At 42.2% G+C, this 27,877-nt stretch overlaps 1 protein-coding gene across 1 annotated transcript in view; it reads left to right on the top strand.

The window, feature by feature from the left end:
• Nucleotides 1–27,877, top strand: part of ADGRD1 (adhesion G protein-coupled receptor D1) — a 142,190-nt gene that overhangs the window by 67,861 nt on the left and 46,452 nt on the right. The window contains exons 14-15 of the mRNA XM_017815622.1: nt 13,302–13,375; nt 15,296–15,419. Of these exons, the coding sequence (XP_017671111.1) occupies nt 13,302–13,375; nt 15,296–15,419 (198 nt within the window). The remainder of the gene's footprint in view (nt 1–13,301; nt 13,376–15,295; nt 15,420–27,877) is intronic.

The following is a 27,877-nucleotide window of genomic DNA, read 5'->3' as shown; positions in this document are numbered from 1 at the left end:
ACAGCCTGGGCTGTCCCCCACAGTGATCATAATCCCCATGAGGTAAATTGCAGCCCTGTGGTCCTGGTTTATGAGAGTGCTTGGGATGCTCCCATTAACTGCAGCAAAGCCTTTGGTGTGCAGGGCAGCCCAAGGATCCCAGTGATTGCTCTGATGCCCCTGATAACTTACTGTGCTGCAGAGAATCAAAATACATCTCTGGGGATGGTTGTTTTGCCTCTCTCTTCTATTCTCCCCGTTCAGAAATACTCGATTTTGAGTCACCACAAAAGTTTGTGAAAGAGCCTCCCATCTCTGTAAGAAAAGACTTGGCTTTTTTTTTTTAATGAACCACCTTTTCCATCTTTCTAAATAAGCAGTGGCTGATATGAGCATGGGGTAGAGATGCACAGCATGTACCATTTTTGGTTATGAGGATACTAAATGTTCTTAAGCTGTAAGTAATGGTTGGAAGGAATCTCTTGACTTATTTGGCCTGCGTATCACTCTCTGGCAGGTTAGCCATCATCTCTTAGAAAAAATACCCTTATTTTTTAAGCTGCCAGACACTTGATTAGAGTCTTTATAAACTATAAAAAGGAGGTCTTAATTGGAAGTGTTGCCCCATTGGAAACATTCCCGTGAACACTAGCAAGAATGTTTCCAAAAATAGCATGCTTAGCAAAAGAAAGCAAAAGAAAGAAATCTCCATAATCCATGGCACAAAACACCCTGAAGTAGCAGTCAGATGACACTGAAATAGTTGTTGTAATGTTCTGAGACACTGTGTTCCTAAAAATGGACTGTCTTTCTTTTTAATAACCCTTGACCACAGCAGAACAGGAATATTGTGCCTTGTACCCACTGAAGTCACTGGGAGTTTCCCTCCTGGGTTCAGTGGGAATGGAATGGGTGCATCTGAGCCCTATAAAGCTACTGGCATGTAGCAGTTTGCTGAAGGCTTTTGACTGTTGGTTTGTAACTTTTCTGATGTTCTACAGAACTATCCTGGTAAATTAAGTTGTGCACTCAGACATTTCTGTTTACATATGGTTATAGTTTTATTAGATCTAAAAGCATTTCCCCTATTTATGTAATATATTTTTCTTGAGGAAAAAAACCAACAAGACAAGAAAAGACACCAATTGATTTACAGGGTGCCTGTGTCACAGGAGCTTAAAATCTTCTGTGCCAAGATGATTAAAAATCCAGGTTACCATGCAGTGACATTTCGCTGAGGTGTAAGGAGGAGAGAGGAGGAGAGTGGCAGCTTTGCCATGGAAGGGAGAACATCCTTTCTTGTTCTTTGCCCTTTTTGAATCATTGTACTGACTCATTGACAAGCGAGGCTGGAGGTTTTGCAAAGCTCTAACGACCACAGCTGCATTCCTCACACCATTAGCTCAGTTTCCAGAGGGACCCGCTGCTGATTTCAGGAATCTCATGGAAAAACTGAGCTCCAGACAAATAGCGCGAGCTGGGAGCTGAGTAACGGCGGAGGCATTTGAATTTATGGCAGGAGATGCCTTTATGTGGCACTCCATGACAGGCCTGGCTGAACTGGCCGGCAGCAATCCCTTATCCAGCGGTTTGCTCCCATTCCCATGTTTTCTGCGGCAGGTTGGGTTTGCCGTGCCCAGCTGCACACAACTCCTCTGGTTGAACATTCCTGTCAGCTTTCACCTGAGGACAAGCTCAAGGTGTTATCTGCAAAGTGGCAAAAGACTGAAAGGTTGAATGTGCCCCTGCTTTAAAACCTCCATCCTGGTTATCCTGGAAAAAAAACTCCTCGTAACGAAAATTCCAAGCTCCGGCATTTCAGGAGCGCTGCATTTATTGTGCTGCTGAAAACCCAGCCTCGTGTGGTTCCTGCCATTCCAAGGGCTCCTGGCTGGCTGGCAGATGGGCACATGCATCTCTCCAGCCCCAGTGCTCACCCAGGCTGCTCCATGAGGAACCGGAGTCCTGGTGCAGCATCATCATCCTCCCAGAGCCAGGGCCCTGCCTTAAATTCCAGCTGGCTATTTTTCTGTCTCTGCTGTATCAGCAACAACATCTCTATCTGTGCTGTGTCTGGAGACACACACAAAGCTCCACTGACTTCCATTTTCCCATCTGAAAAACCAACTCAGTGGCTTAGTCTCATATTGCTCAATTTTGTAGCTGGAGTTAATGGACCAGGCCTAATTCCAGACTGGTTCTCAATTTGTTGGACGTGGCTGATGCACAAATCAAATAGTTCTGGCACCCTGACATTTCCTATGAATGAAAAAATGACACTAAATAGTTGTCTGAATTTCATCCCTATTCATACAACAGACTAAAAGACAACTCATATTTGGCAACTGTGCAGGAATGGGAGAAAAGATTCAAATCAGAGGGAAAAAAATATGAATGTTCTCAAGAGAGGATGTTGTGTTTTTGTTTTTTTTTTTTTCCCCACAGTGAAAAGAAAAAAGGGGAAAAAAGCAGCAATGGAAACCCACGAGCTTAAATCCTTGAGAGATCTGGACAGGAGAGCATAATATCTTAATGGGGTGTTAAGGTCTAAGCAATAGAGTCTTGCAAGAGAGTGCTTTACATCTCTACTGCTCATGAGCATTGCAGGAGAGTTTTTCTATCTCAAGATGAGGATTAACTTTAGACCCAGTCGGGCTGCGTCTGAACAGAGCAGTCCTGCCCCTGCCCTTGTCTCCCTTGCCATGGGTCCTTTGTCTCATTTATTGACTGTACTTCAGACAGCATCTCTAGGTTATTAATGTGATAGAAAACTCGCATTTTTGTGGGGTTAGTTTCCTTGTTTTCAGATCATTGTCACTCCGTGGCTGGCTGTTTGCTGGAACTGGAGCAAGTGAAGCAGTGGCCACGTGTCTCCCCACCCAGAGTTTGGGGAATGGGGTCAGGGGAAGAAAGCCCCCCCAGTTCACAGTATTAAAAGAGGTATTCAGCTGATCCACGGCTCTTACCGGGAAATGCCACAGCTTTCTGGTCTACAATGGTCTCTGCAGCCCTTAGCCGGGTTCCCACTGTGCAAAATATAGGATACAGGTGTCATGTTTTAATGTGAGACATGACAGAGTAAACAGGTGGGATAATGAATGTGAAACTAAACACAGAGACGAGAAAAAACCTGTGAAAAGTTGGGAAAAGAGAATTAGGGAATAAAACCAAACGTCCTGAATCCGAGTGATTTTCTGATCACACAGAACAAACATTCCCTTATCTCGCCTAGTGGGCCTGAATATCTTGGCCTTAAGCAGGCATAAGTTTTTTGTCATATTTTCCAGTCTGGTTACAGCATTTTATCGTAGAAGGACTGTGCGCTGTGTCTTTGTCATGAGCTGGGGCATCACAACTGGAATGTTTATTGTACTCTGTCATTATTTGTACTCCATCGCTTCCATTGACTGCCTGTCCCACCCGCTCCCCGGAGATTAGCAGAGCCAGGGAAAGGATAAACGACGATTAGCAGCTAGTCAAGGGATGTAAGAGCTGAAAGGGTCAATAGAAAACAAAGTCTGCCACATATTTCAGAGGCAACATTCGCATAGCCACGGTTTTAATGAGAATGGAAAAGGCTACCATATAAATCCAGTCCTAGAAAAAAATATTAGCAGCGAACGCACTGAGTGGTAAATATTTTTACCATTAAGCCTGGTGCTCTGTTTCTGACGTGAACTATTAAAACTCCTCCTAAAGCTTTCATTAAATCATGTCTTCAAAACTCCCTTTAAAGCGTGGTCCTTTGTTTGGAAAGAAATGTGAGCAAAGATGCCTCTACAAATGGGAGAGGAAGAACCAACTGAATATCTTACAAAATCCCTGCAGGGGATTGCAGTCTTTATAAAAAAGAGAAACGTGCTATTCCCAATTATTCCATAAATAGTCCATCATTCCTGTTATTATCATGCAGAGTAAATGAAATTTAATGTTTCACTACTCCAGGCTGTCAAAGCTTGAGCTCTTCAAGATGAAGGGCACAGGTTTTGTTTGGTCTTTGTGTGGGAAAATGAGGACATCTTTGTGATTGTACGTTTTTTTATCTACTTAGAAAAGGTAATACATATTGATTCTTCGCTTGGAAACCTGTCTTGGGATAACTACTGTGTGTGAAAAATTGCCTAAATAGTCTCTAAAGGCTTTCCCATGATAAATATGAGTGAACATTGATTGATTCTTCTTATAACGATGACTTTCACTGTTGCAGGACTCAGAGATGTTTGCTAACTCAGATTTCGTTTCTGATTTGGCAAAGAAGGATGTAAAAACAAAACCAAAAGGGGCCAGTGAGACTTGCCACTGCTGTTGGGTTTTCCAGCTTCGTGTTGCTTTTGAATTCAGTGCAACTTCTTGCTGTTGCTGAAGCTTGTTATTTGTAGGTACTGAACCTCTGGTTTATGGGTTTTCAGTTCCACCTGAGCTTTGTGAAATCTAGTTATCAAAAATCCAGGCATGTCTTACTTGGGGTATGGGTGTCTGTGCTGTGGAAATTGGAGCAAATGCTGCCAGGCCCTGCCTGCCCATCCTGCTGCCCTCTGAGGTGCCACAGGGGCACAGGGCCCAACTCCTGCCCAGCTGGTGCTGTCCCAGTTTCTTGTTTCTGATTTAAATTCTCTCTGCCCCCATAACATGGAGGTTGTGAATTACAAGTGCAGTTCAAGTGCTAAATCTGAGCATCTTGAATGGCTCTTGCCTGATGCAAATGTTTCTCTTCTTAAAAAAAAAAAAAAAAAAAAAAAAAAAAGCCATCAGGAGGAAAAGTCCAAGCACTGTTTTGGAAACCAGGAATTGTGGGAATATTACCTCACAGGAAAAGTATTCCTAAAACTGATCCTACTCTGTGCATCCCTTTAAGGGATTATGCTTTATGCCTGCCTTCTGGTCCCTGTCACAGCTCTTGTCATTACCCAGACAATGTTTCCTGTTAAAGAGCTCTGTGTTGGGCCTGGATAGTTGTATGGCAAAGGGAAATATTTCTGCCTATGTCAAAATATTACAGGTGAATGGGGGGAAAAAAGATTTATTTGCCTCTTTCATTGTGGTTCTGTTGGATTAGAAAACGTGCCCATTTTTAAATAGCCTTTTCTACATCAGTCAGAGCATTTGTTTTCCTTTGGTAATACTTTTGCATGAGTTTAGAGAAACAGAGCAGATTAAGAAAGTGTGTATAGAAGGCACATCTGCTTCTTGTTTTAGAAAAGCAACCAATTTTTAACATAATAACGCAAAGTAGCAGAAAAAGGAAACAAAAAAAACCTTAAGAAAAGACACAGTCATCTATTTCACTAAGCAGTTTTGGAAAGTTATCATTAGCTTGTATCAGCATGACCACAAAATCTATTGTATCAGGCTGCTTGTAAGGAGGGTGGAGAAAAGCTGAAGTGATATTTCATTCATCTCTCCAAAAAGTCCTGTAAGCTTCCAGCAGTGCATGTGAGCAGGATTTCGCAAGGCTGGAGGATGGTTTGCACAGACACTTTTATGAGTGGTTGGCTTTACCTGCATTAAAAATAGTGTTTTCAAGGAGCCTTGTAGTGCAGGGGCAGCATAAAGCAACGTGGTCTTGGACCAGAGGAATGAACACCACAACCAGTTGCATGAATAGCCAGCCTTGGCAAGGAGTATCTTGCAAAATTACCTTGTGGAAAAATGGGTCAAATGCCCACCTTTGGGGTGGTTTGGGATTTTTAGCTTTGTTTTATCTATGCTCCAAGGTTACTTTCAGCCTGACCCATTCAACTCAGATGTGTTAAAACAGATCAGAGCATAAGAGACAAAAATGACATTTTGGTTAGGGGAGAAGGGCCCATGGGAGTCTGTGTTTGTGGCCCCTTTGGGATCCCCACTTCAGGTGGGTCTACCAATAAAAATAATGATAGATTTCCCTTTTTTTTAATTTATTTGCCAGTCTGAAAAACTCTTTTTGAGCCCTGACAATCACACAGGAGAGGTTCTGGAGGGAGAGGTTCTTCTTCTGTCCGGGGAGAGGTTCTGGAGCTGAGTGTGTGTGGATGGGAGGGGAGTTGGCAAACACAGAACAGCTGCTCTGCAGGGCTTTGCATTACACTGAACCAAAATCAGGTCTTTTAAGCAATAAGTGACTGCCTCAACATGGGCACCTTGAGCGAAAAAACTTGCATTTTTAATCCCTTGATTTAAATCAGGTGTCTTTGGAGCCAGGCTGTGTTCATTAATTTTGGAGAGGTAATGTCTGCTTGGAGGTTGTGCCCTGGGTTGGTCAGAGGCAATGTGGAGTGTCCCAGGGAGTTTAATGATTCTAATTCTGAGCAAAAAACTCTCCCAATAACACACAGGAAAGAAACTGGCTCTCACTTGCTCTCTCATTTGAATTAAAACATGTCCCAAGTGCATCAGTGTCATTGCCCTAACTTTGCACTCCATCCATCCTCCCATGTCTGAGTCACATGTAGGTTTAGATGGCTGTGTACCTATAATTTTTTTTGCTTAAATATGGATATAACTGTTTAACTGTAAGGACATAGCAAAACCCTCCAACTGCTATATTGCTAATTACTCAAATTTCTAGAGAGACAATATCAATATTTTCAATTCGTCATTCTTTAGAGCAGAACTGTGCTTTAAGGGACATGAGAAATATTTTCACCTGAGCATTAAGGCAGCTTTTCATGCAGACCATCAGTTCAATCCTGTGTCTGCTGGTGCTCACATCAGAAAAGCTGCTGTGCTGAGCCCCACTTCTCACTGACTGGCATTTAAATTTTTTAAACATCAAATATTTACTGAAGTAACTTGGTTGCTGCCCAAATTGAATTTCAAAGGTCCTTTTCCTTTTGTTTTTATTTGTGCATGCCTTGCACCGAAGCCAGCTCCATGCATCTCTAATGAAAATGAACCTGCTTCTTTCTGTGGCTATTTTTCAACCTTTCCATGCTCCCCTTTATTACCATGATTTACAACAATATTGTGAGTGTTATTAATCCAGATTGCAGTCAATGGGAGTTTGGCAGGGCTTTGCACTGCAGAGCTGCATCTTAAGCAGCTCTGGCTTTCAATCTGAAAGGGTTTGGCACACAACTGCCTGGCACTGCCCAGGGTTTGCCAATGCACACAGAACACCCCTCATGCCCACATGCACAGGCCAAAGAGAAGGAAAGAGGGGAGAAATGTAAATGTATATATTTTCCCTTCTCCCCCCCACTACAGAGCTGTGCCTGAAAGTTTCTCTTCGGTGTTGAGTTAAATTCTGGGGAGATGGGGGGAAGCTTGGAAATTGGATTTTTTGTGGGGGTCAAACCACCACAGTGGGTAAGGTACTTTGGGCTGAGAAACTCTCGAGTAGTCCAGGCTTCAGCACTGAGCAATGATGCTGTGTTAAGTACCTGGGGGATCTTCATGAGTGTAACTTCTGTGTCGGAGGGGGAGTTTTGTAGCTGTAAAATTAAAGATAAGCCACTCGGGAGTTGTGCATGTGTGTTTTAATTACTGAGCTTGTAACTTTAGCTCAAGGGTTGCAGAGTTTCCTTTGCCCAAATTTCCTTAAGCAGTTTGGAAAAAAAATGGCTTTTATGCTGTTTAGCACCCAAAACTAGAGAGAAGATCTGTTACTCTTAGAACACAGTCCTGACATTGCACCTAGAGTACATTCAGCTTTTCTGGGTGCCACGAAGCTCACCTGTGCTGTAAGCAGTAACTGGAATGGGATCAAAGAGACAAACTGAAGGAAGATGAGCACCAAGTAATAATTCCAGTTTCTGTAGGTCACAAGTGTGTGGCAGATGCACAGAGCTTGACAGCCCACACTGAGACCTGCAGGTGGTCAGATGTTGACTTGGCAGCTGCTGCATGAAACCCCTTGTGCACTGTTGTTAAAAAGGTTGGATCCTTTTTAAATGCCTAGCAGAGTGGCATTTTTATTTAAATGGTTGTGGACTTGCTGGTCAAAACATAGCAAGACCTTCTGATGCTGAACACATTCAGAAGTAATAATTTTTTTTTTTTTTTTTGCTACGTGCAAAAATTAAAAAAGAACGTGTCAGGACCATTTCCTCATCCATTCCCTCCTCCTTTTGTCTCTCTTTGTAAAAATGATATCTAGTAGAGCAGCCAAGATATTTTTCAGTCTGTTGCTCATGAGTCTTTTCATGACTTTTTTTGTTCTCACACTGCCTGCCCAATACAGCAGCTGTTAAATGGAGAACTCTGAGAACTGGGGAAGGCTATGGGTGTAGCATTTGATTAACACTATTTTTGCAGGAAATTGATATGTCAGCTATTTTTAGCCTCAGGCAAAGGAACAGCCAAACCCAATCCATATGGAACCTTCTCTGGTTTCAGATGCCTTTACAACCTCTGATATTTCACTGGGTTTTAAATTTATATTGTTGTATGTCACAATCTTCCACCCTTTGTGATATCATGCAATTTTTTTTAACTGTATAATTGTCCCATTAAGAAATACATTCAACAAACTTTCCTGTTGGCCCTGGGAGCCTGCAGTGTTTTGTTCATGGCTTCAGTGTGTTGGCACAACTCTTTTCGCAACAATGGAACAACTAAAGGTCTGGCTTTCACCCATAACACACTATAATTCCCTATTCAAAAGCTAAATTCCTTTTGCACAATTTGTAAATTTTTTTCATTACACATGCTGGTTACATCTCAGGGTGAATCAGTCAAATGGGCTCTAAATTAAAATAGTTGGCTGATCTAAGCCCAGAGTCTGTTGCAATGCAGTTTTCTCACAGCTTGGAAGAAAACAGCCAATATAGCCACTATAGAAATAGGTGATTATTCTTTCTGCCTGTCTTTTTCCAGGTAACTGAGTAGATGAATGTAGCCTAAAGTTTTAATCTTCTAGGTAATTAGCAGAAGTAGGTGGAAAGGGAAGTCAATAAAGCGTGTATCCCTGAACAGGTCACACCAACAGTCAGGATGTCACTGTGAGGACAGGAAATCCTTAAATTAGAAGCATCATTTTAGGCTCTAATTTAATCCATAAACCAGAGTCAAAAGTGTTTTAGAACAATACACACATGAGAATATTTCAGTGGGGCTGTGGACTTCACAAAAGACACAAGCATAGGGACAAGAGGCATATTTGTCTTTTCTTGTGCCTTTTCTTGCCACCTTCAAAATAATCCATGGTATTTTTGGAGGTTGAGAAAACAAGGCTTCAAAACCTCTGAATTAGACAAAATTCTGTGTTTTGTAAACAGAGACAAGTGAACTCCAAATTGAACTTAATAGGGCAAATTATGAAGTGCTTTGGACGATGGGAAGTCCAACACCCACCACGTTGGGCTTGGAGCTGCTGAATTTAGATCAGTGACAGATCTGACCCAAAGGTTTGTCCTTCTCCACATTGGAGAATGAAGGTGCACATCCTCCTCTCTTGGTGGCCACCATCATGTAGCTCAAGATTTGCTTTTTACGTTCAGGGGAGGAGAGGAGAAACAAGAGCTAATCTCATAAAGGTTCACCCCACCCTCTGCTTGGCTTCTCTTCCTTGGCAAGCCTTCCCAGCAGCAGCTGGCTGCCTGTTTTTCTTCTGCAATTGTGTTCATGACATTTCCTGCAAGTAGGTTTTCCTGAAGGTTTCCAGCAGTCCTTTCAGCTCACATCCCCCTTTTTTTGGCCTCCTCACCCACTAACCGTGGCTTGTTCCTAGTTCCCAGCAAGTGCCTCATCCCCATCACACATCCATGCACGTTGGCTGTAAGCTTTCCAGGCACACACTGGATTTCTGGGATTTGCTTGTGAGTGTGACTGATTCACTGAGGGTAAGTGGTGACTGTAAGGGATGCTGAACAGCCGTGATGGAAATAGGCACAGTCATGGAATCGTTAAGGTTGGGAAAGACCTCCAAGGTCATCGAGTCCAACCAGTCCTTCCTCAAGGTCCCTGCTCCATGACACAGACACAGACACAGACTTTGCCCTGTTTCTTGGTGCCAAGAGGTTGCTTTTCTCTTTTAATGTAATCTTTTCTTTGAGAAGCTGCATGTGGCCCTCTCCATGCAGAAGGACTGATATGACGAATGTAGATGAGGGAAAGCTCGGGCACAGATCCTGGGTTATTTAGTGCTGGTACTTTCCCTCTCCACACTCCTGAATGCTTCATAAACTGTCCTTTCTCAGGCTTTTATAAACACTCAAGTGACTTAATCTTTTAGTGTAAAAGCCTACTTGTATTTTAAGCTTTCTGTTATCAATGTCATTAAATCAATATCCTCAGTTCTGCAGGATTCAAGTCACATATAAGCTGTCACACACAGTTTAACTTGAGAAGTCCAGTATTTAGGTACAGTTAGTTCATTTTTCATAGATTAGAGAGTACTTCGTAGTAGAGCTGCTGAAGATCAGAAGGAGTTTATTCCTCTGTAGCCACTTTCTTATATGTTGGGGTCTTTCTAATCTAATGTCAGTTTTGTTGCAGAACTTCAGTGAAGTTTGAGAGGATGAGCATTTTATGCAGTTATCATAAATGGCACTGGAAAGCCTTGTGAAGGTTGTGTCATGGGTGATAAAACATGGCACATATTCCTTAAGAGAAATGAAAAGGTAGATTAGTATGGGCCCTTCTTGTCCATTTTTTAATCTATTCATCTATTTATTTGTAATTATTATTTACCTATTTTTTCCATCCAGGTACGCACAAAATTCTGGACAGGTCAGAGGCTGTATGGCCTCTCTTGGTGCAGTTCATTGAATAATGAGTGACATCTGTGTTTAGAGTTGAGATGGAGAAAAGCAATAATTTGTCCCTTGCCAGAGATACATAATTGAGAGTATAACATACATCTGGGATTTATTCATGTAAAAAGATACACAACTGCAATACTACCTCTTCTTCCAACCTGACCCTGTGGTGCCCTTTCCATTTAGTGCATTAAGAATCCAGATTTATCTAGAGATATCTTACAAATCAGAAATGACAGTTATTGTTCCATCTTAGCTGTTATTACAGCAGATCTTGCCCTCTTTTCTCTCGCTTTTTTTTTTTTTTTTTTAGCCACTGTTTGTCATAGAAGTGAAATAATTTGTAATACAGGCTGACTGTAGATTCTTCCAATTGCTTACTTCAGGAAGACTATTGCCATGATGGACAGGACATTATACAGCACAACAGGCAAACAGTGCTCTTGCTGCTGGTGAAACAAAGTGAACTCTGCCAACAAAACTCCAAATTAACTGAAGTTGCAGAAGGCAGTTTTCCAGCCATGGGTTATGGATCATTAGCCTTCTGCATTTTCTGAACTAGTGCTCTTCAAGATTGCTCTGAGCAGCGAGAGGTGGGATTAATGAAGGAAGCAATTTCTGTAAGACATTCTATTTTATGGGTAGTTTGTGACGTGGAAGGTGTGCAGGACCTGCTGTTGTTAAAGGTTGTGGCAGGGCACTTTCTGAACGGAACCAGAAGGTTAGGATTGATGGATCTAGCAGGGAACATACCAGTTCAACCCTGGTGCCTTGTACAAGGCCTTCTCTGGGCAGCCAGTGCTGGGGAAGGTCTTTCCTGGAATCATGGAATCATCAAGGTTGGAAGAGACCTTTAAGATCATCCAGTCCAACCATCAACCCAGCACCACCCCTGTAACAACCAAACCACATCACTCAGTGCCAGATCCAGATGCCTCTTAAGCACCTCCAGGCCTGGTGACTCCACCACCTCCCTGGGCAATCTATTCCAACCCCTGACCACCCTTTCACAGATAAGGAAGGACTCCTCTGTTATTACCATTAATTAACATCACACACTTGGCTTTGCTACACCTCCCTCACCACAGCTGGAAAGAAAGTGGTGTGAGCAGATTGGGGGTTATATCAGTGAGGTATTTCCTGACACTGAGGGTTGTGAATCTGCCCCATTATCCCTTCCCAGTGTGAGAGTATGGGGTTTCAGTGTTTGCCTGGTGGAAAAGGGCTGTAGGGTGCCACCAGAACCTAAGGGGAAGGTAGAGACCCTCAGCAGGTGAGTGACAGCCCTTCCCCTCCACAAAGCACCTGACCTGCAACCTCAGCTGTTTCCCTGACAAGGGCTTGGGGAAAACAGGGTGAGGCAAGGAACTGGAAGTTTTGTCCAGGGATGTGCTCAAGCAGATAGGAAAATTCCATTTATGTTCTCCAGAGACATGAGTTAAGAAGAGGTAAATGTCCTTATCTACAGCACAGCTACTTGAGGTGTGTGGAAATCCAGTGTGAACCTGTGGGTGCCCTGGGCTGTGCAGAAATGCTTTATCATCACCAGTGAGGAGGGAACTGTGCTGCCTTGTGCCTGACACTCCTTGTTGGACTTGGGGGAGAGGAGAAGGAAAATTGCACGAGGAACTCCTTGTACTTGGTTGAGTTTCAGCATGACGAGGTGGTGGGGTTTTCTCCCTTCTTTCTCCAAAACATAACTTGGTTATCTGTCTCCAAAGCCATACTGGGTTATCTTTCAGCTTGACAGCAGGATTGTGTTGCAATAATCCCAGAGCTATTAATTCACCAGTGATTTGTTTCTGTTGAAGACTCTTGTAATTAAAAAAATTGCCATAAGGTAGGGTCCACACAATGTGGACTTTGGGGATTTATGTATTAGAAAGGGTTGAGCAAATCCTGGAAATCCTCTAGTTTGCATATTTTGTCTGTAACAAAACTATTACTTCAGTCCAATATAATTTGAATTATTTTGTCATCAAGCTGGTGTAACAGAGTGGAGAATGGGCTCTCAAAGTTTCTTGAATATAGGAGATTGAGTTATTTGCTAAATCTGTTTACAGAAGATAGAAATTATGTCATTATAATGCTGAGGTGTGTTAAAATAAAATCTTGAATTATGGCACTCCTCTTTCAGTTTGATTGTATGTTTTAAAATAATTGCTATTGTGGAAAGAAAATGTCTGTGAGTTGGTCATTGTAATGCATATATTTCAATGTTATTAATCCTAAAATGTGACATTTTTATTACCCGGTGAGAACAAACTATGAACAAAACCCAAAGAAGCCAAATACGTGCCAAAGAATAATGCCCCAATCCTCCAAAAATTAACACATGTATTTGTGTTTATACACAATAAATAATCCTGGTTTGCTATTTACTTAAATGGGACAGAGATTTCTCACTCAAAGTGGCATGAGATTAATCCCAGTGTGTAAAATTAAGACTGAATACCAGCCTTTGCGTGTTTGGAGCCTGTGTTAAAGCTACGAGGACTGAACAATTTTGCTGTCAGCTGTGGTGTGTTAATCTAGAATAAGCCTCTTGAAATTATTATAGCATTGAGAATTTAAAGGAATTGAATAGCAGAATTTAATCCTTTTTAAACATTCCCTCAGGGTTTGTGGTTTTTTTTCTTGCAGACACCCAGACAATACAGCCAAGCACTAAATAAGAGTAACAGAGTTCATCTTTACTGTGCATTTCTGGACTATAGGTATGTTACATAATTTCAAATCCTTTAACTCGCTTTAATTAAATTACACTTGGTTTGTGATGCTGTGTATTACCTACATCCTTCTTGTTTCCCTTCATTCATGGAAACAGTTAAAGAAATGGAACCACTGGTTTAGACAAAATGCAGTCTGATAGTGGCTTCTTACCATAAATAGGAGACTTGTTACTCACAGACCCTGGATCAGGTGGGTAACTGGGAGACTGAAAAGATTTTGTAATCAGCACTGCAGAGTGATACAAATCATGCTTATCTTGGTTTACGAGTATGTCCACTTGGGCAGATGCTTGGATGTTTCACGATGGCAAACCTCCAGCACAGCCATTGTTTTCACTGGACCTGTGCCTGTGTCACAACAGCATGTGAGATCAGTATTTCAGAGCTGTGAATTTTGGCCAATGCATGGAATGGATAAATATCACATCCCCGAATGCAAATTAGAATTAAAGGGAAACAAATATCGCCTCAAATTTCAGTTGGAAAATAAGAGCTATGGAAAAGAATTAGTTTTTTCTTTTTCTTTTTTTTTTTTTTAGCTCTGAATACATTTCATCTGGTTTTGATTTTGAAACATGCTGCTCTAACTGAATTAATTGAGAATTAATACAAATACTGCATTTTGAATTTGATGGGGATTAACAGTTTTTGAGCCGTAACGGTATAAGCCTAATTTATGTAGCAACAGCCCGTGATGCTGTGATCCCTCCTACCAGCTTGCACTTGGGAAGGTCAATGTAATTGTTTTATTGAAGTTTTGTTTCAAATGTGTTGAACTGTCCCAGCTGTTGGCAGTTACCCGTTGTTATGGTTACTCACAAATTACAATAAATTAGAAACAGATTTTACTGCAGCAAATTAATATGGTTGTGGCATTGTTCCTGTGCTGCTCCCCACTGGGGCTTGGGCCCTTGAGGCTTTGCCTCAGGGTAGAAACTTAAATATGAAATCTGTCCTTCCAAATGAGTTTCATTTGTGTCAAGATGGTCTTATTCCCTAATGCATGGTAGTTAAAGAATAAGGAATTAGTTTCTGACCTACAACAGACTCTCTTTGAGAACTCAAGGAGGTCTCGAAGGACAGAAGTGTGAGGTAATACCAATCTTTAAAATAAGTACTGAGACAATGCAGATCACTCAGTGTAGCTGCAGGACCCAGAATAATATCAAAAGTAATAAATAGTGAAGATCGGGCAGTTTGGGTGGGTGACCTCTGCTGCCTGAGCCCACAGAGCACCCACAGACCTGTGTCTGTGGCTTTTCTGTCCCCACCCCACTTCAGGACTGTGATAGCACAGGGAATTCTAGTTTTCCCTGGCTCCAAGAAAAGGCAGACTCATGAGCATCTCCCAGACCTGGGCTCAGGTCCCACAGCCTGCCCAGCCACACCCTCAGTGGAGCAGGAGCTGCTGTTGCTGCCCCTGAGGGTGATGTGACAAAACCCAATTGATGGGTCACTGGAAATCGTGCTCAATCAGCCTGAGTTCCTTCTTGTGACAGGATGAGTGGGACAGGGGCAGGCAGCAGATAAGACACACTAACTTTTTTGGGTTTTGCAAGATTATTGATTTGTCTGATACTACAGAATACAGAAATCTGGGTCAGGGTGAAATGCCATAAATAAGATGCACAATATCAAGAAAAAAATGTAGTTATCATAAATTGACTATAAAACTGGGAAGAAATCTCTAGAAACATTAATGTAGAGGACTCAACTGCACCTTGTCCAGGTTGATATTTTCCTTAGCTATTTCCATGATGGAACTGAGAAGATACTAGTAGGATGCTCCAGCCTGAGATGGCATTCCAAATTTTTATCTCCTATATAGTACAATGCATGTCAAATTAACCTGCATAAGGTGCATTTTGCTAAGAGACTGTGTTCCATTTTTTGTGTGTTTTGCAGCAATGGAACTGGTGTTTGGTCTAACGAAGGTTGTGTGCGTGAGAGTGGGGACCTCAACTACTCGGTGTGTCTCTGTAACCACCTCACTAACTTCGCCATTCTGATGCAAGTGGTGCCTCTGAAGGTGAGATTAAGCAAAGGAATAAATCTATCTGTGAAAAATGAAGCATAAAGACATCAGTTTCCTCCTCACGCCTCATCAGTTAAGTGACTAGGACTGGGCTCATTTATGCCCAACTCAGATTTATTCCACATCTTGCTATCTGGTGGGATGTTTTAATACTTCTTGACTATATTTATGTTTTAAAACTTTTGGGAACTGAAATGAAACGTACCTGTGGTAGGTCAGAATTCTCTTCACCTTATTCTCAGTGTCTGGGCATGATTTCTTAAAGTTCTAGGCAGGAAAAGCACTGGAGGACATTGTACAGGTGACCTTGGCTTTTATGATTTGTTTTCAAGACAGAGACAGCTGAGATGTGGCTGTTTAGGGTTTTGGTAACTAGATTTGTGGAATATGAACATCTGAGCTCAAACTCCACGTGAAGTGAGCTCTGCTTCCAGCTAGCCCCTGCTCTCATCTCTGCCAGCTTTCCAAGTGTCTCCCCACTGCTGCTTCTTCACCTTGTTGCCAAGCAGGGGCTTGTGTAGAAGGAGCATTAGAAACAAACCAGTGCTTTAGAGTTGAAGGTGAACCCCTTATGTATAGTTTTCTCTATGTTCAGTTCCTTTGTCCAAAGAGTTGGCAAGGAAGCATCTCTTCATGTGGAACATGACTCTTTCTCTCTTTACCCAGGACCTTTGCTTGCTATTCACACTAGTCACTGGTTTCAGATGAAACTTTGATGGCAAACACATTGTTTTTCACATTAGACATGGTCTTCTCTTCATGGTACAGAGATGGAGCAGAGTATCTGCTCCTGAAAGGTGAAGTGCTGCTCCTGCTGAAGGACTCCCTCTCCAAAACCCAGCAGCAGGCAAGGTCAGCCCCATCCTGGATCTTAGCAATCAGACAGCCAGCACTGCCATGAGCATGAGAAATGTTCTCACCCCTTTTTTTTAGGTGTGCTTCTGCCAGGGAGGATCCAGTGGAGATAGTGATGAAGCTCTGCTCCGAGCAACCCTCAGTTAATAAATGATGAACGTGTAATATAAATAATTTACCAACGGCACATTTAAAGGAGCGTATACAAATTGTCTGTCAAATTTATACTCTCTGGCACATTCTCAGTTTTCTGCAGACACCATCCCAATAATATAAATTAACAGGCTGAAGAGCTTCAGGAGGACTCCTCCTGCCACAGCTATCCCTGTGTGCTGCTAACAAGGGTGGTGTCCTCTGTGGTGCAGCTGGAGGGGTTTTGTCAGTTCTGTTGCCACGGGGCCCATTGATTATATGGCCTTGTCTCAGGCTCTGCTTAAATGATGGGTTTGCCCTCCTTTTAGGCAGCAGCTTTGCCAAAAAAATACCTGCTGCAGGATGGGCAGCGAGGGCTGGTGAGGGCAGCACAGGTTCCTGCAGATGCAGGGGTCAGCTTGCAGTGCAAAGGAACTCTGAGCAGGGTTACACCTCTGAGCAGCACCAAAGTCTTTCCAAGGACTGGCTCATCCCATATTAGAAGCTGGGAGTTGGCTTCTTCGGGTCATCTGGGTTTTATCTAACTGTTATTATCTTTATTACTTGCAAAGCACCTAACGACTCCAGCTGCTTTCCAAGTATAATTTTTCTAGGAGCTCTTCATACTGATAATAAAATGCAGCTTTGACTGAAGACCTCCAACCTTGTGAGACAAAAGTATCCTGAGACAAATGCACTGTTATTAACCTTTTTAAACAGCAGCATACAGGGAATTAGCCAGGATTGAACAGGAACAGCCACCAATAAAACGCCACTGCAAGAGTAGTTGACTTTTTACTGGGGAATAGTTCTGAAGGTCCAGCTTTCAAATAAACAGATTTAAAATTGTGGTGATTAGTGGGACTCTGCAATAAGTTTTAGTATTGTGCAATATTAGTAATTGGAGAAAAAAGAGATTTCACATCAAAGCCTTTGGAATCGAATTTTCCTGAAGAGGTCTGAAATGCATAAGCAGGAAAGGTTGGATGTGGATGAACCTTCAGGTATCTATCTCACAGTCCTTTAATGCTTTCATTTTCAATATTCCCTCTCTCCTTAAATTTTCAATCTAATGCATTTCCATCCACCTGAATTTGTGCGGAATATTTTTGCATTGTTTTTCCCTCCTACGATAAAAGGAAGATCTCATCCCAAATCTTTGCCCAGGACATACCCTTTAAATGGACCATTTATGTTTGTCTTGTGGTATTAATATTTTAACTAGTGAAAAAAAGTGTTATCTTCACTGTGTAATTGGCATGAAGCTGAGAGTCACACAAAGACAGGCTTCCTGGCTTTTGAGCTGTACAAGAGGACTGTGCTCAATTACAAATTCCTGAAGCATTCCCTAAGTATTTGCCTCAAATGTCTGAGCATTAGAGCCCACTGAATCAACTACACAATTGGAAACTCCTTTCAGGTGTCCTTGGAACCCTCTTAAGCAAATGTTACAATGCTGTGGATTTTAAGCACCCATTCATGTTATTCACCATGTTCTGAAATTCGTGAGCCAAGGTCCAAAGGGCCCATTTGAATCACCCGTTGGAACATTAGATTGTCAATCCTCTAAGAAATTGTTGCAATGATGTTATATTTGATCTTGAACTTGTGTGTATTTTATTTTTCTTATCGTAAATGAAGTGCACAGATAATATGAGACAAGTAAAAGAGAGGGTAGGAGTATGCAAATGCCCACATTTGAACAGTTCTGTTTATGCAGCTATTATATATCTGTGGCCATATAAATAGAAATGAATGAAATTTTTCCATATGAACACTATTTTTGACAGAATGTTTCATTTTCTTCTTGCAGAAAAGGGCCTGTTTTTCATAAAAAATGTAAATAAGTTGTTGGAAATGCATTGCCTGAAAACTGCAGCGTTTTTCATCAAATGCTATATTTTGGTGCCAAAAAAAGTGAATTCATTTTTCATGGGAATTCTTTGAGTGTTTTACACTTCCATTCTCCTATGGAAAGTACAATTTCCCTTTCTCTCCATCATGCTGATAAATGCAGCTCTCAGGGGAGCAGCAAGAGTCAGACATCCTCTCCAAGGGCACCAGAATGGCCTTTAATGCAGCAGTAAAACCAGGTATAAATAGTTCTACCACTCCTCACAGAAAGGCAGGCAGCTGCACAGAAAACAATTAACAAAATTAAAAAGGGGAATATTGACAGTTGTAGAGGGTTGTGATACAGACCAGCACACAGAGCTGGGAGAGCACTGTTGGTGTGGAAATCCATGAACTCTTGAGACCAGCTCAGTGTGATAAGTGTTCTCTCTCAGCTCCTTTTCATATTGATTTTCTTTCTGCTCAGGAAAAAAAAAGAAAAAAAAAAAAAAAGAAAAAAAAGGCATAATCATTCCATTAATGAGGCATTGCAGTTATTTAGAGTTTGCTGTTCCCACCCGGAGAGCACGGCATCCTCAGGGAGTGCAGGCAAAGCCAAGGTGTCTCTAAGCAACAAACACCAACAATAAGTGACCTTCCTCAGAAGTGCCTGCTCTGCCCCAGGAATGGGTGTGGTGAGCGTTCCTAATGACCACAGAGCTGAGCTGGTACGAGAACTGTTTGTCCAGGATGGTGACTCTTTCTTCCGAGCTGTGTCAAACTCCAGCAAGAATCTCCTTGCTTAACTCCTTCTCTTTGTTCCTTCACATAGTCAAAGCTGCCTTTTCCCACTTACAGAACCACAGCATGACCCTGAGCTGCTCACCCTCCCCCAGTGCCTCCCTTCCTGCTCCTTTTCCCACCTGCACCAATATCCAGCAGATCACTCTACATATTTACACATTTTGTGCATCTCTTGTGCGCATAAATCCCTTGCTATATTCCCAATATTTTTTATCATTGCAAGTTTATTGTAAGATACAGAACTGTGATAGTAATATATGCACCTGGCTCGGGGAGGAATTAAATTGTCTCACGTGGATTTCATCTTGTTTCAGTGAGACGCTCATAGGAAGAAAACTGTAGGATATCCTGCATCTGATGGTGCTTTCTCTTGAGTGCTTGAAATGCTGTGAGCTGAGGGATGCTGGATTTTTAGATGTTTATGGCACAGACTGTCAGGTGGGTCTAATTTCCAGGGAGCATAGAAATGCAAGAAGGTTCTTAGCAACAAGCTGTGAGTTCTTGATTTTTCTTCTTGATCTTGGCTCAAAACAGGTGAGATTAATTCAGTCACTGTTCTACTGTATGCTAGCTGGAAGTAATCTCCAGAGGCTGAAATCTGCTGAGATGAAAAGGTGTTTTTATTCCAATATTCAGAGAAAGAAATTGAAAGAGAGCGGTCACAAAGAAAAAATTTAAATTCTGGAATTTTAACTTAAATGTGACAAAATGAACCTTCACTCTCATATCTGTGGGCTGTGCACCAGGATGTGAAGAAGAAGGACTTTAAATGCCGTGAATTAGTTAAAACTGAGCTCGGATCACAAATGTAGTTGAACACCACTCCAGATTTTATATTCGTTTCAGCAAGAGCTTGAAAGCACTGGAGTCGTGGTGATTGTGAAAGAAGGGCATGAACAATGATGCTGATGAGCTCGGGGTACATGTGTGAGGTTTAGCTGCTCTCAGGGATGCAGGGGATTAGCAGTTGTAACAACTTTATTTCGGGAATGAAATAACCATCTTGGAAAAACTTACAACCATGTGGTGCTCAGATGTCAGCCTGGCACTGACCTGTTAGCCTGCTGATGAATTGGCCCCCATGGAATGCTGGAATTATTTGTGTTTTATCACTCTGCTGTTATGTCTGTATCACTCCTGGCCCGAATTCTTGCTCACTGAGATTCATTTGTCTTGTTGGTTTTCACTTGAGGAATTATGGCATTTATTTTGAATTTTGGAGATTAATGGTCATGAGCTGGTTTAACCAAATAAATAAGTTAATTGAAGGTAAAATGTGACCAAAGATGAGTGGAATGATCCTGAAGGGACATGTTCAGCCCTTGATTGCTTTCGTGGAGTTGCATGGATGTAATTAAGGTCAGCATACAATCAGTACTTGGAAGCTTGGTTGAGAACTCTTTTCACTACTGTGATCAAGTCAGTAAGATGGAGAATTATTCAACTGCATCTTCCCAACAATAAATGTCAGTGGGATGTTCAGAGCAGGTGTGATATTGGCTGATCTGTGCACCCTCCTCTGGGAAACTCATTGCTCTGATCAAGCTTCTCTTTCTGACAAGGGAACCTGAGGGAGGGTGAAGTCCCTCACAGCAAACCATTGCTTAGGCTGCACTTCTGGGACTTCACATCTCTCCTTCTCTTTCCTGGACCCACAGACCAGTGTTCCAGTTTTTCCTTCAGCTGGTGCAGCCAGAACAGACCTTTGCTGCCAGCACCCTGCAGTGCTGTGCTTAGGGAGACACTGATGCACTAATACAGCTGTGGCAGGAAAAATAAATAATCCCTTTAGCTGGATGTGTGTTTACGCTGGTTTATGTTTGCTGCTTCTGGAGGAAGCCCAAGCAGAAGGCACCCAGGGTGATGTGCTCCCTGTGGTGGTTTTCCTGTGGCACTGTGGTACAAGAATCTTCTGCTGTGCCTGAACCTGGAGAAGAGCAGCAGAGGGTGGGAGATGAGGTCCCCTCAAGTGGCAAAGAGCCTGGGGAGATCTCAACCTGCAACACCTCCTCCTGCACCCAGCACCCCCTGGAACTTCTGGCTGGAGGGGAAAAGGCTGGTGGAGAGGTCCCATTCCTGGGGCAGGAGGGACAGGTGACACGGGGAGGAGAGGCACGAGCAACACTCCTCTTGGCCCAGACAGAGGGATGGCTCAGGGTGCTTCCTGGACAGCAGGAATCAAACCCAGCTCGGAGTAAGGCGCATCTCAAAAGCACTTCAAAGAAAATTCAGATGCTACTATTTCATTTTGGGCAGCTTTACTTCCCCTCATCACTCAGTGGGGCCCTGTGCTCCTGCCAAGGAACATGCCAGCCATCTGGCAGTTTTTATTTTTATAGTGATCCAACAACTCCAAGGCATGCCAGGCTATTTGTACCATCTGCCACATAAATGTCAGTTCAGCAAAAGGATGGTGGACACCTGGGGACCCAGAGTTCAAAAATCCTTCTAAAGGGGAATCATTGTCTCCCACAGAAAATAGAGCTCGAAGCTTGGGTCCACTTCCCCCAAGGGACCAATGCAAGACACAACTGAAATATGTATTACTCTCAGACCATTCTCTTAAATTGTCCTTTTCCCCTGTTTTTTTTTCCCTCTTTCTGTCTTTTCCAGCTGGGAGCATATAAAAATTACTACTATAGAGTTCACATGTGGATGGACATTTCCAGTGAAGCAATAGTGTCATACAATCTGTGGTAGAAATTGTTTGGGGTTTTGAACACATTTTCTGCATTTCTAAAACTAGAAATGACTTTGGGTTTTGTCCTGCTCGTAATTCAGAAGAGAGGATCAATCAATACAGCACAAGCCCCTCACCAACAGGCTTGAAAGCAGAGCAGTGTTTATAAAGGGAAAAATATTTAAAAACATCTGATCTTGTAGTTAGAGCTCCATAGACAACCCACCTTCAGCATCTTCAGGGAGCCCAGGATTTTGAAAAGGCTTGGGGATTTAGCTGTGAGGTTCTATTTACAAAAAGAAAGGCATCCCAAGTTTCTTCTTTGGGGCAATATGTGTGCTTTTATTTTATTTTTCACTCTTGTAGCTGAGTTTGACAGCACGTTTTGATAATGTATGACTGACTGAGAACAAAGTGCATCAATTGCTGTTTATAAAGGAGGCTTTGAAAATGTCTTAATATTGTGAATGCTTTAAAAATATGGGGGATAGGTGTATAACTTATAAGTTTGAAGCATTGTTTCCTAAATCTAATATTGCAGTTATTAATCAAACATTGCACTCTGGGTGCAATAAAATAGCAGTCTGAAGTGATAACCCTTTTTTCTTAAAATTTTCAGCCAGCTACATTCTCTAATAGGACAATGAAATGGAAATAATGTGGCACTCCCTGATTTCTGCTGTTTTGTAATTTTAATGTAATTACTTTTCTCAGCACGCTTTTCATTGCTGGAAACATAAAAAGAATAATGCCTTAGCCCAGTGATTTTTCTTTTGTGTTGCATATTTAAAAATTGGATAGGCATTTTGATTTCTTTGGTCCTTGTTTATTACCACTGACAGTTTGTTTAGCTGAAGAGATCTCTGCAGACAGTTCAGACAGCCCTTACCCATCAGATGAACAAAGACAAATCAGCCTGAGTGTTTATTCTAGTATTGCTTTGTAAACTTTCTTTACTCTTTCTCACTCTCTCCACTTCCCCCTCCATTTTATTGCAGTGGAAGTTGTCCCCATGGAGAAGCATTTCCCTCTGATGTGTTCACAGTGTGATTGTGCATCATATTTCTTTTGTCCTTACTATATCCATGCTCATCTTTCCTGAAAATTGAGCAATAGTCTTGATTTTTAACTCAGAGCAATTGTTCATTCTTTTGCTGTTCCACTCCTGTGCCAGTACAGCTCCCTTGATTTTGATGGGAGGAAATAGGAGACACCTTCCTTGCCCTTAATCCCACAGAATTACATGTAAAAAGTTGGACTGGTGCTGTAGGATACTAAAGCCCTCAAATTCCTTAGAGAATTGTTTGGCAGTTACTGAATTTCACTCAGCAGATGAGAATAAAAAATTACTTTTTATTTTGGGAAAGCACAAATATTTAAGAGTGTTATAATGGTCAAAAGAACTCCTTTGTTCAAGAAGCATGATATAGAATATTCTATTTGAATCAGAATACTTAGCAAAATAACAGAGACTTCCTTTCCGTGGTGGAAATGAAAGCATTGAACCACTTGGCAGCCAGTTCTTCTTGCTGACTAAAGGATTTCCCCAAGCAGTATAAAAAATTTGTGATACTGCACCTTTATCCATCACTGTTCTCTGTTGAATATTTTTAAATTTAGTAATTCTGTGCTCTTGAGTTCAGTCTGTCTCCTGTATTGGCCTTTTCATGCCCTTTCTCCCCAAAGTGTGGTGTAGGGGTGGTTCAGGGCTGGGTACCTGTTGCTGCTGGGCTGCAGTGCAAAACTCAGTTATCCACAGCCCTGAATCCAAATAGACCCTTCTGAGTCAAAAGGAGACATACCTATTTTTGTAGAATTTTACTGGGAACTGGGTATTTAATTAACCTCAACTGCTCTGAACAGTCTCACACTCAGTCTGGCAGGAGACCATCATTTCTCTGCCTGCAGGAGCCCTGCTGGGTTTGATCCTTCTTGTAGCTCTCTGTGGTGGACTTTGTTTTGGCTGTTAATTGGAGAACAGGATGAGCCTGCTCTGGCTGGAACAGAAGGCAGAGAACAGATGTCCAAGTCTCAGGTGTACAGGCAAAAGCAGCTCCTTGGGTGTCACAGGGGATAATCTGCTGTAACTGCAGCGTTTAACATTCCCTGAGAAACACTGCCAGCATTAGGCCTGTAACGAAGGCAGAAAACCCACACTGCTTTTTTTTTTGCACTAACAGATATGAAGAACTTGAAAATGCCAGCTTTTCTGATCCCCAAACTTTATTATAATCTGATAGGGCTTCGCCACTTGAGTCCTTCCTCCCTGCCACGCTTCCTTCAAGCTTCATTTGAACCAAGACCTTGCTGTGTGAGATCTGTAATGAGCAGATTACCTACTGTTCGATGGCATCTTGCTCAGAACCGCTTCGAAAAATGATGGGGGCTTTTAAAAATACTAATTAATATCTTGGCAGAGATGTTTGGAAAATTCTGTATTTTTCGCACAACAGTGAAAAGTTCTAAATAAGCAGCACCGGCCTGGGCTGGCTGGAGAAAAACGTGCCTGTAATCCTGAAAAGCCCTCTCTGTAGCACTTTACTGCAGATCCCTAGGAGTTGTGGAGTTAATAGAGAATGGGAATTCAAAAGCAATTCTGCTGGAAATGGCTGATAAAGGTGATTGCACGGCAAAGTGTGACTCTCCGAGGCCTTTTTTTCTTCGAGCTCGCAGTGTCTGATACATTGTGACTTGAGAAAAGAAGTTTCTGCATCAAGGTAGACTTCCCTTTCTGTGAGTAGTGGTTGTGCAGTGCCATCAGGCATGGCCCCACCAAAGTCATTTCTGTGGTGTCAGGGAGTAGATTGAGCCTCTTGAACTCAACACAGATGTTAATTTGGAGAAGCCATAATGTTATGTACCTAACAAAGTGCTTGGCAAGCTGAAGGAAAACAGGGATTCGTATTTTTATTATTATTTAACATATAAATAAAGGCCTCTCTGGACTGAAACCGAATTTCAGCAGCCTTTCTGGAGGCAATTAAAACCATTAGCTTCATCAGCCAAGGCCAGCATTTTAATGTCTCTGAGACACTCAGGCTGCCAAAGTTAATTATTCATCCTTTTCTTAATTGGATTCAGATTGCATTTTAAAGGTGCAGCTTCAATAGCACTGGCTGAACCTTGATTTTTCACCCCTTTCCTCCCCCCAGGAAATGTGTCAGAAGAGGTTGTTCAGTCTTTGCACAAGAAGGGGCTGAGGGTGGATTTCAGCCCAGGCCAGAGGGTGGTCAGCTCATGGCAGATTTGTCAGTTGGATAAACAGGGTGAAAACCACCCCTCCTCATAATGTCATGGTGGGAATGATCCTGTGAGATGGAAAACTGACCAAAAGGGACATTAAAATATAACTCACTCCTACGTTTGCACTCAGGGCAAAATGCAAATGTCATGTCTTACGTTTCTACCAGGGAACAAAGAACTTTGGTTTTATAAAATGTATGCACTATATAAGCATATGCAAAGATATATTCTGGGTTCTCAAAGTAAGTAACACTAGGATACAAATGGGAGTGATGATATAATCCTTAGCTTGCAGAAGTTTTTTTTTTTTTTTGAAGTCTGTAAAACATTTTTTGGTTCAAGAACTTGTCTTTTTCTAGAAGAAGATGAATTGCTTTTCAAAAATGAGATTTCTAAAGTAGCTTAGACAGTGAAATTACTGCTTTTAGTGCCTAAATGGCCAAGCTGTAATTTGGTATAGGAAAAAACCCTTTCAGGATCAGCTGTGACAAACCTTGGTTTAAGTGTTTGAACTCAGCCCTTTGTCTGACGTGTTGCTTTTAAAGGTGGGCATAGAGGGATGTTTTGCAGTATGTGAAAAAGAAAATTTTAGGTTAGCACTTCCCCAAAACGTCCCTTTCTTTGGAGAAAGCCCAAAGTACACCCTTTGCAAAGCAGAAGAGTTGTGGTCAAGTGACTGAGAGGCGAAGAATGAGCAAAAGGGACAGGGGTGCAAATGTCACACCAAGCAAGGGCACACTGAGCAGAGGGCCCTGTGTGGCCCAGGCAGATGCTCTGAGTTGTGTTCCTGTAGCCCATCTACCTTTGTGGTGGGTTGGTGTGCTGGGTTGTATGTACAGTCACTCAGTAACCTGAGATAAACAACTAGATTTTCTGATCTAGATATAGAGCCTATTGAATAACCTTTCAGCCTGAACTGACCTCTCCCAGAGATGAAAAGTACCATCCCATTATAACAATATATTTTCCTCTCCCCGTGCAGCTCTGTGTAAACAGAGGCGTTAGATGTCACCACAAACAGCATCAGAAATGAAAAATATACATTTGGAGTCTGAGCTGGTGTCTTTCCAGGATTGTTTCTCAGGCCATCCAGTTGCCTGAGAGTTTCCAAAATAAAAGTGTTGAGCAATGCACTGACTTTTACAAGGGAGAACAAGGCTGAGACAATAGATTAATACCACAGATGGGTGGGTCTGCTGAAAGCACCAGCTCTTTGCCCACGCTGTTAGCAACACTTGCAAGGTAAAGGGTGTTACAGCCTCAACCAAAAGGGTGGGAGTGTTATGTGAGGCAGGAATTTTTGATTTGACTTTGTCAAAGCTGGAACTAAGAGACATCTGTCTTTTAGTGTTTGTGATTACTGACACTCAGGGCTGTATGAGCTCGTTTCCTGGCTTTTCAGCTCGCTGCAGAGTAAGAGAATGACCGTATAAACCCAAAAGAAGCAAAACCTGTTAGAAGAAAAGAATAATTTAATGTGGATTGGGACAAGTGTGAGAATCAGGCTTGTGGGACTACTTCACAGATTGCTCAATGTTTTATTTGGAACTTTTTCACGCTATTTTCTTTAATAATAACATTACAGCCTGATTAGCATTTTTGTGCTGACTGCAAGATCATCCCAAATTACTGTTTTCTCTTCCACATCACGCAGGAAGGCTGAAAACTTTCAAAAAGACAAGCTGAGGTAAGATGACATCAGCCCATATCAGAGCATTGGAATTTGTAGGAAATTGTTTCTTAATTGATGATTCACAACACTTTGACTACCCAGGTACCTGTAGCAAACTGCTGCTTGTTATCCCTTGCAGTGGGAGCACTCCACACGTGCTGTGACAGCTGGGCTGTGGGGAGTTAGGAGAGATCTTATATCTTGAACACAGGTTCTCCTCTCTCCTGCACCATATCCCTGAAGCAAGGCTGCACACCCTGCAAATAATCCCAGGCCTTCTTTTCCTGCTGTATCCTTCCCCCTGGAATTCACATTATCCACAGAAAGGAGCTGGTTTCACCGGCTGCTGTGAACAGGGACCCCCTCTTGGACCCCTCCAGCCCAAGAGCTCAGTTTGGGAACACCTATCACTGGTTCCTTAATAATGATAAAAAAAAGGTTGCAAGCTAACTACAGGCTTTCTGTCCCTCACACTGGGCAAGATGAGGGGGTGAACTGCAGCACTTTTGCTTTTGAAGTAGCTCCCACCAGACTGATGTTAGTGTTGATTTAAGAGCATCATCCTTAAAGCATCATCAGATTCTAGTTGTGTTTACCAGAGCAAGTGCAATTTCCAGTTGCAGATACAGGGCCCTGTGTAGGTTGTTTTATGTTTCAGAGAATCTTCTACATTTTATTGTTAAGAGATTTTTTTTCCACTTTTTTTTTTTTGTTTCTAAGTAATACAGGTTCCATTTGGGAGAACTTGATTCTCATCATGTCTTGCCCTGCAGGGGTTTCTGGAGAAAGACTGAGCTAAAACCCAGAGAAAGACTGTCTTAGAAGCATGTTAGTTTTGATAGAAATTAGTGAGAAAAAGATGTTTGTGTGATCACCATCTTCTCTTGGATTACTGTGGAAAAAAACAAAGACTTGGATTTTTAGAGGGATTAAGCCCCTCTTCTATGAGGAAAGGCTAAGAGAACTGGGATTGTTCAGCCCAGAGAAGGCTCCAGGGTGACCTAATTGAGACCTTCCAGTACCTGAAGGGGCTACAAGAAAGATGGAGAAAGACCATTTACAAGGGCCTGGAGTGACAGGACAAGGGGGAATGGCTTCACACTGAGAGTAGATCTGGATCAGATATTAGGAAGAAATTCTCTCCCATGAGGGTGGGGAGGCCCTGGCACAGGTTGCCCAGAGAAGCTGTGGCTGCCCCATCCCTGGAAGTGTCCAAGGCCAGGTTGGACGGGG

Source organism: Lepidothrix coronata, unplaced genomic scaffold, assembly GCF_001604755.1.
Source record: "Lepidothrix coronata isolate B3197 unplaced genomic scaffold, Lepidothrix_coronata-1.0 Scaffold51, whole genome shotgun sequence".
Taxonomy (NCBI): Eukaryota; Metazoa; Chordata; class Aves; order Passeriformes; family Pipridae; genus Lepidothrix; species Lepidothrix coronata.
The sequence above is the reverse complement of the archived record's forward strand: the minus strand, read 5'-3'. Positions and strand labels throughout refer to the sequence as shown.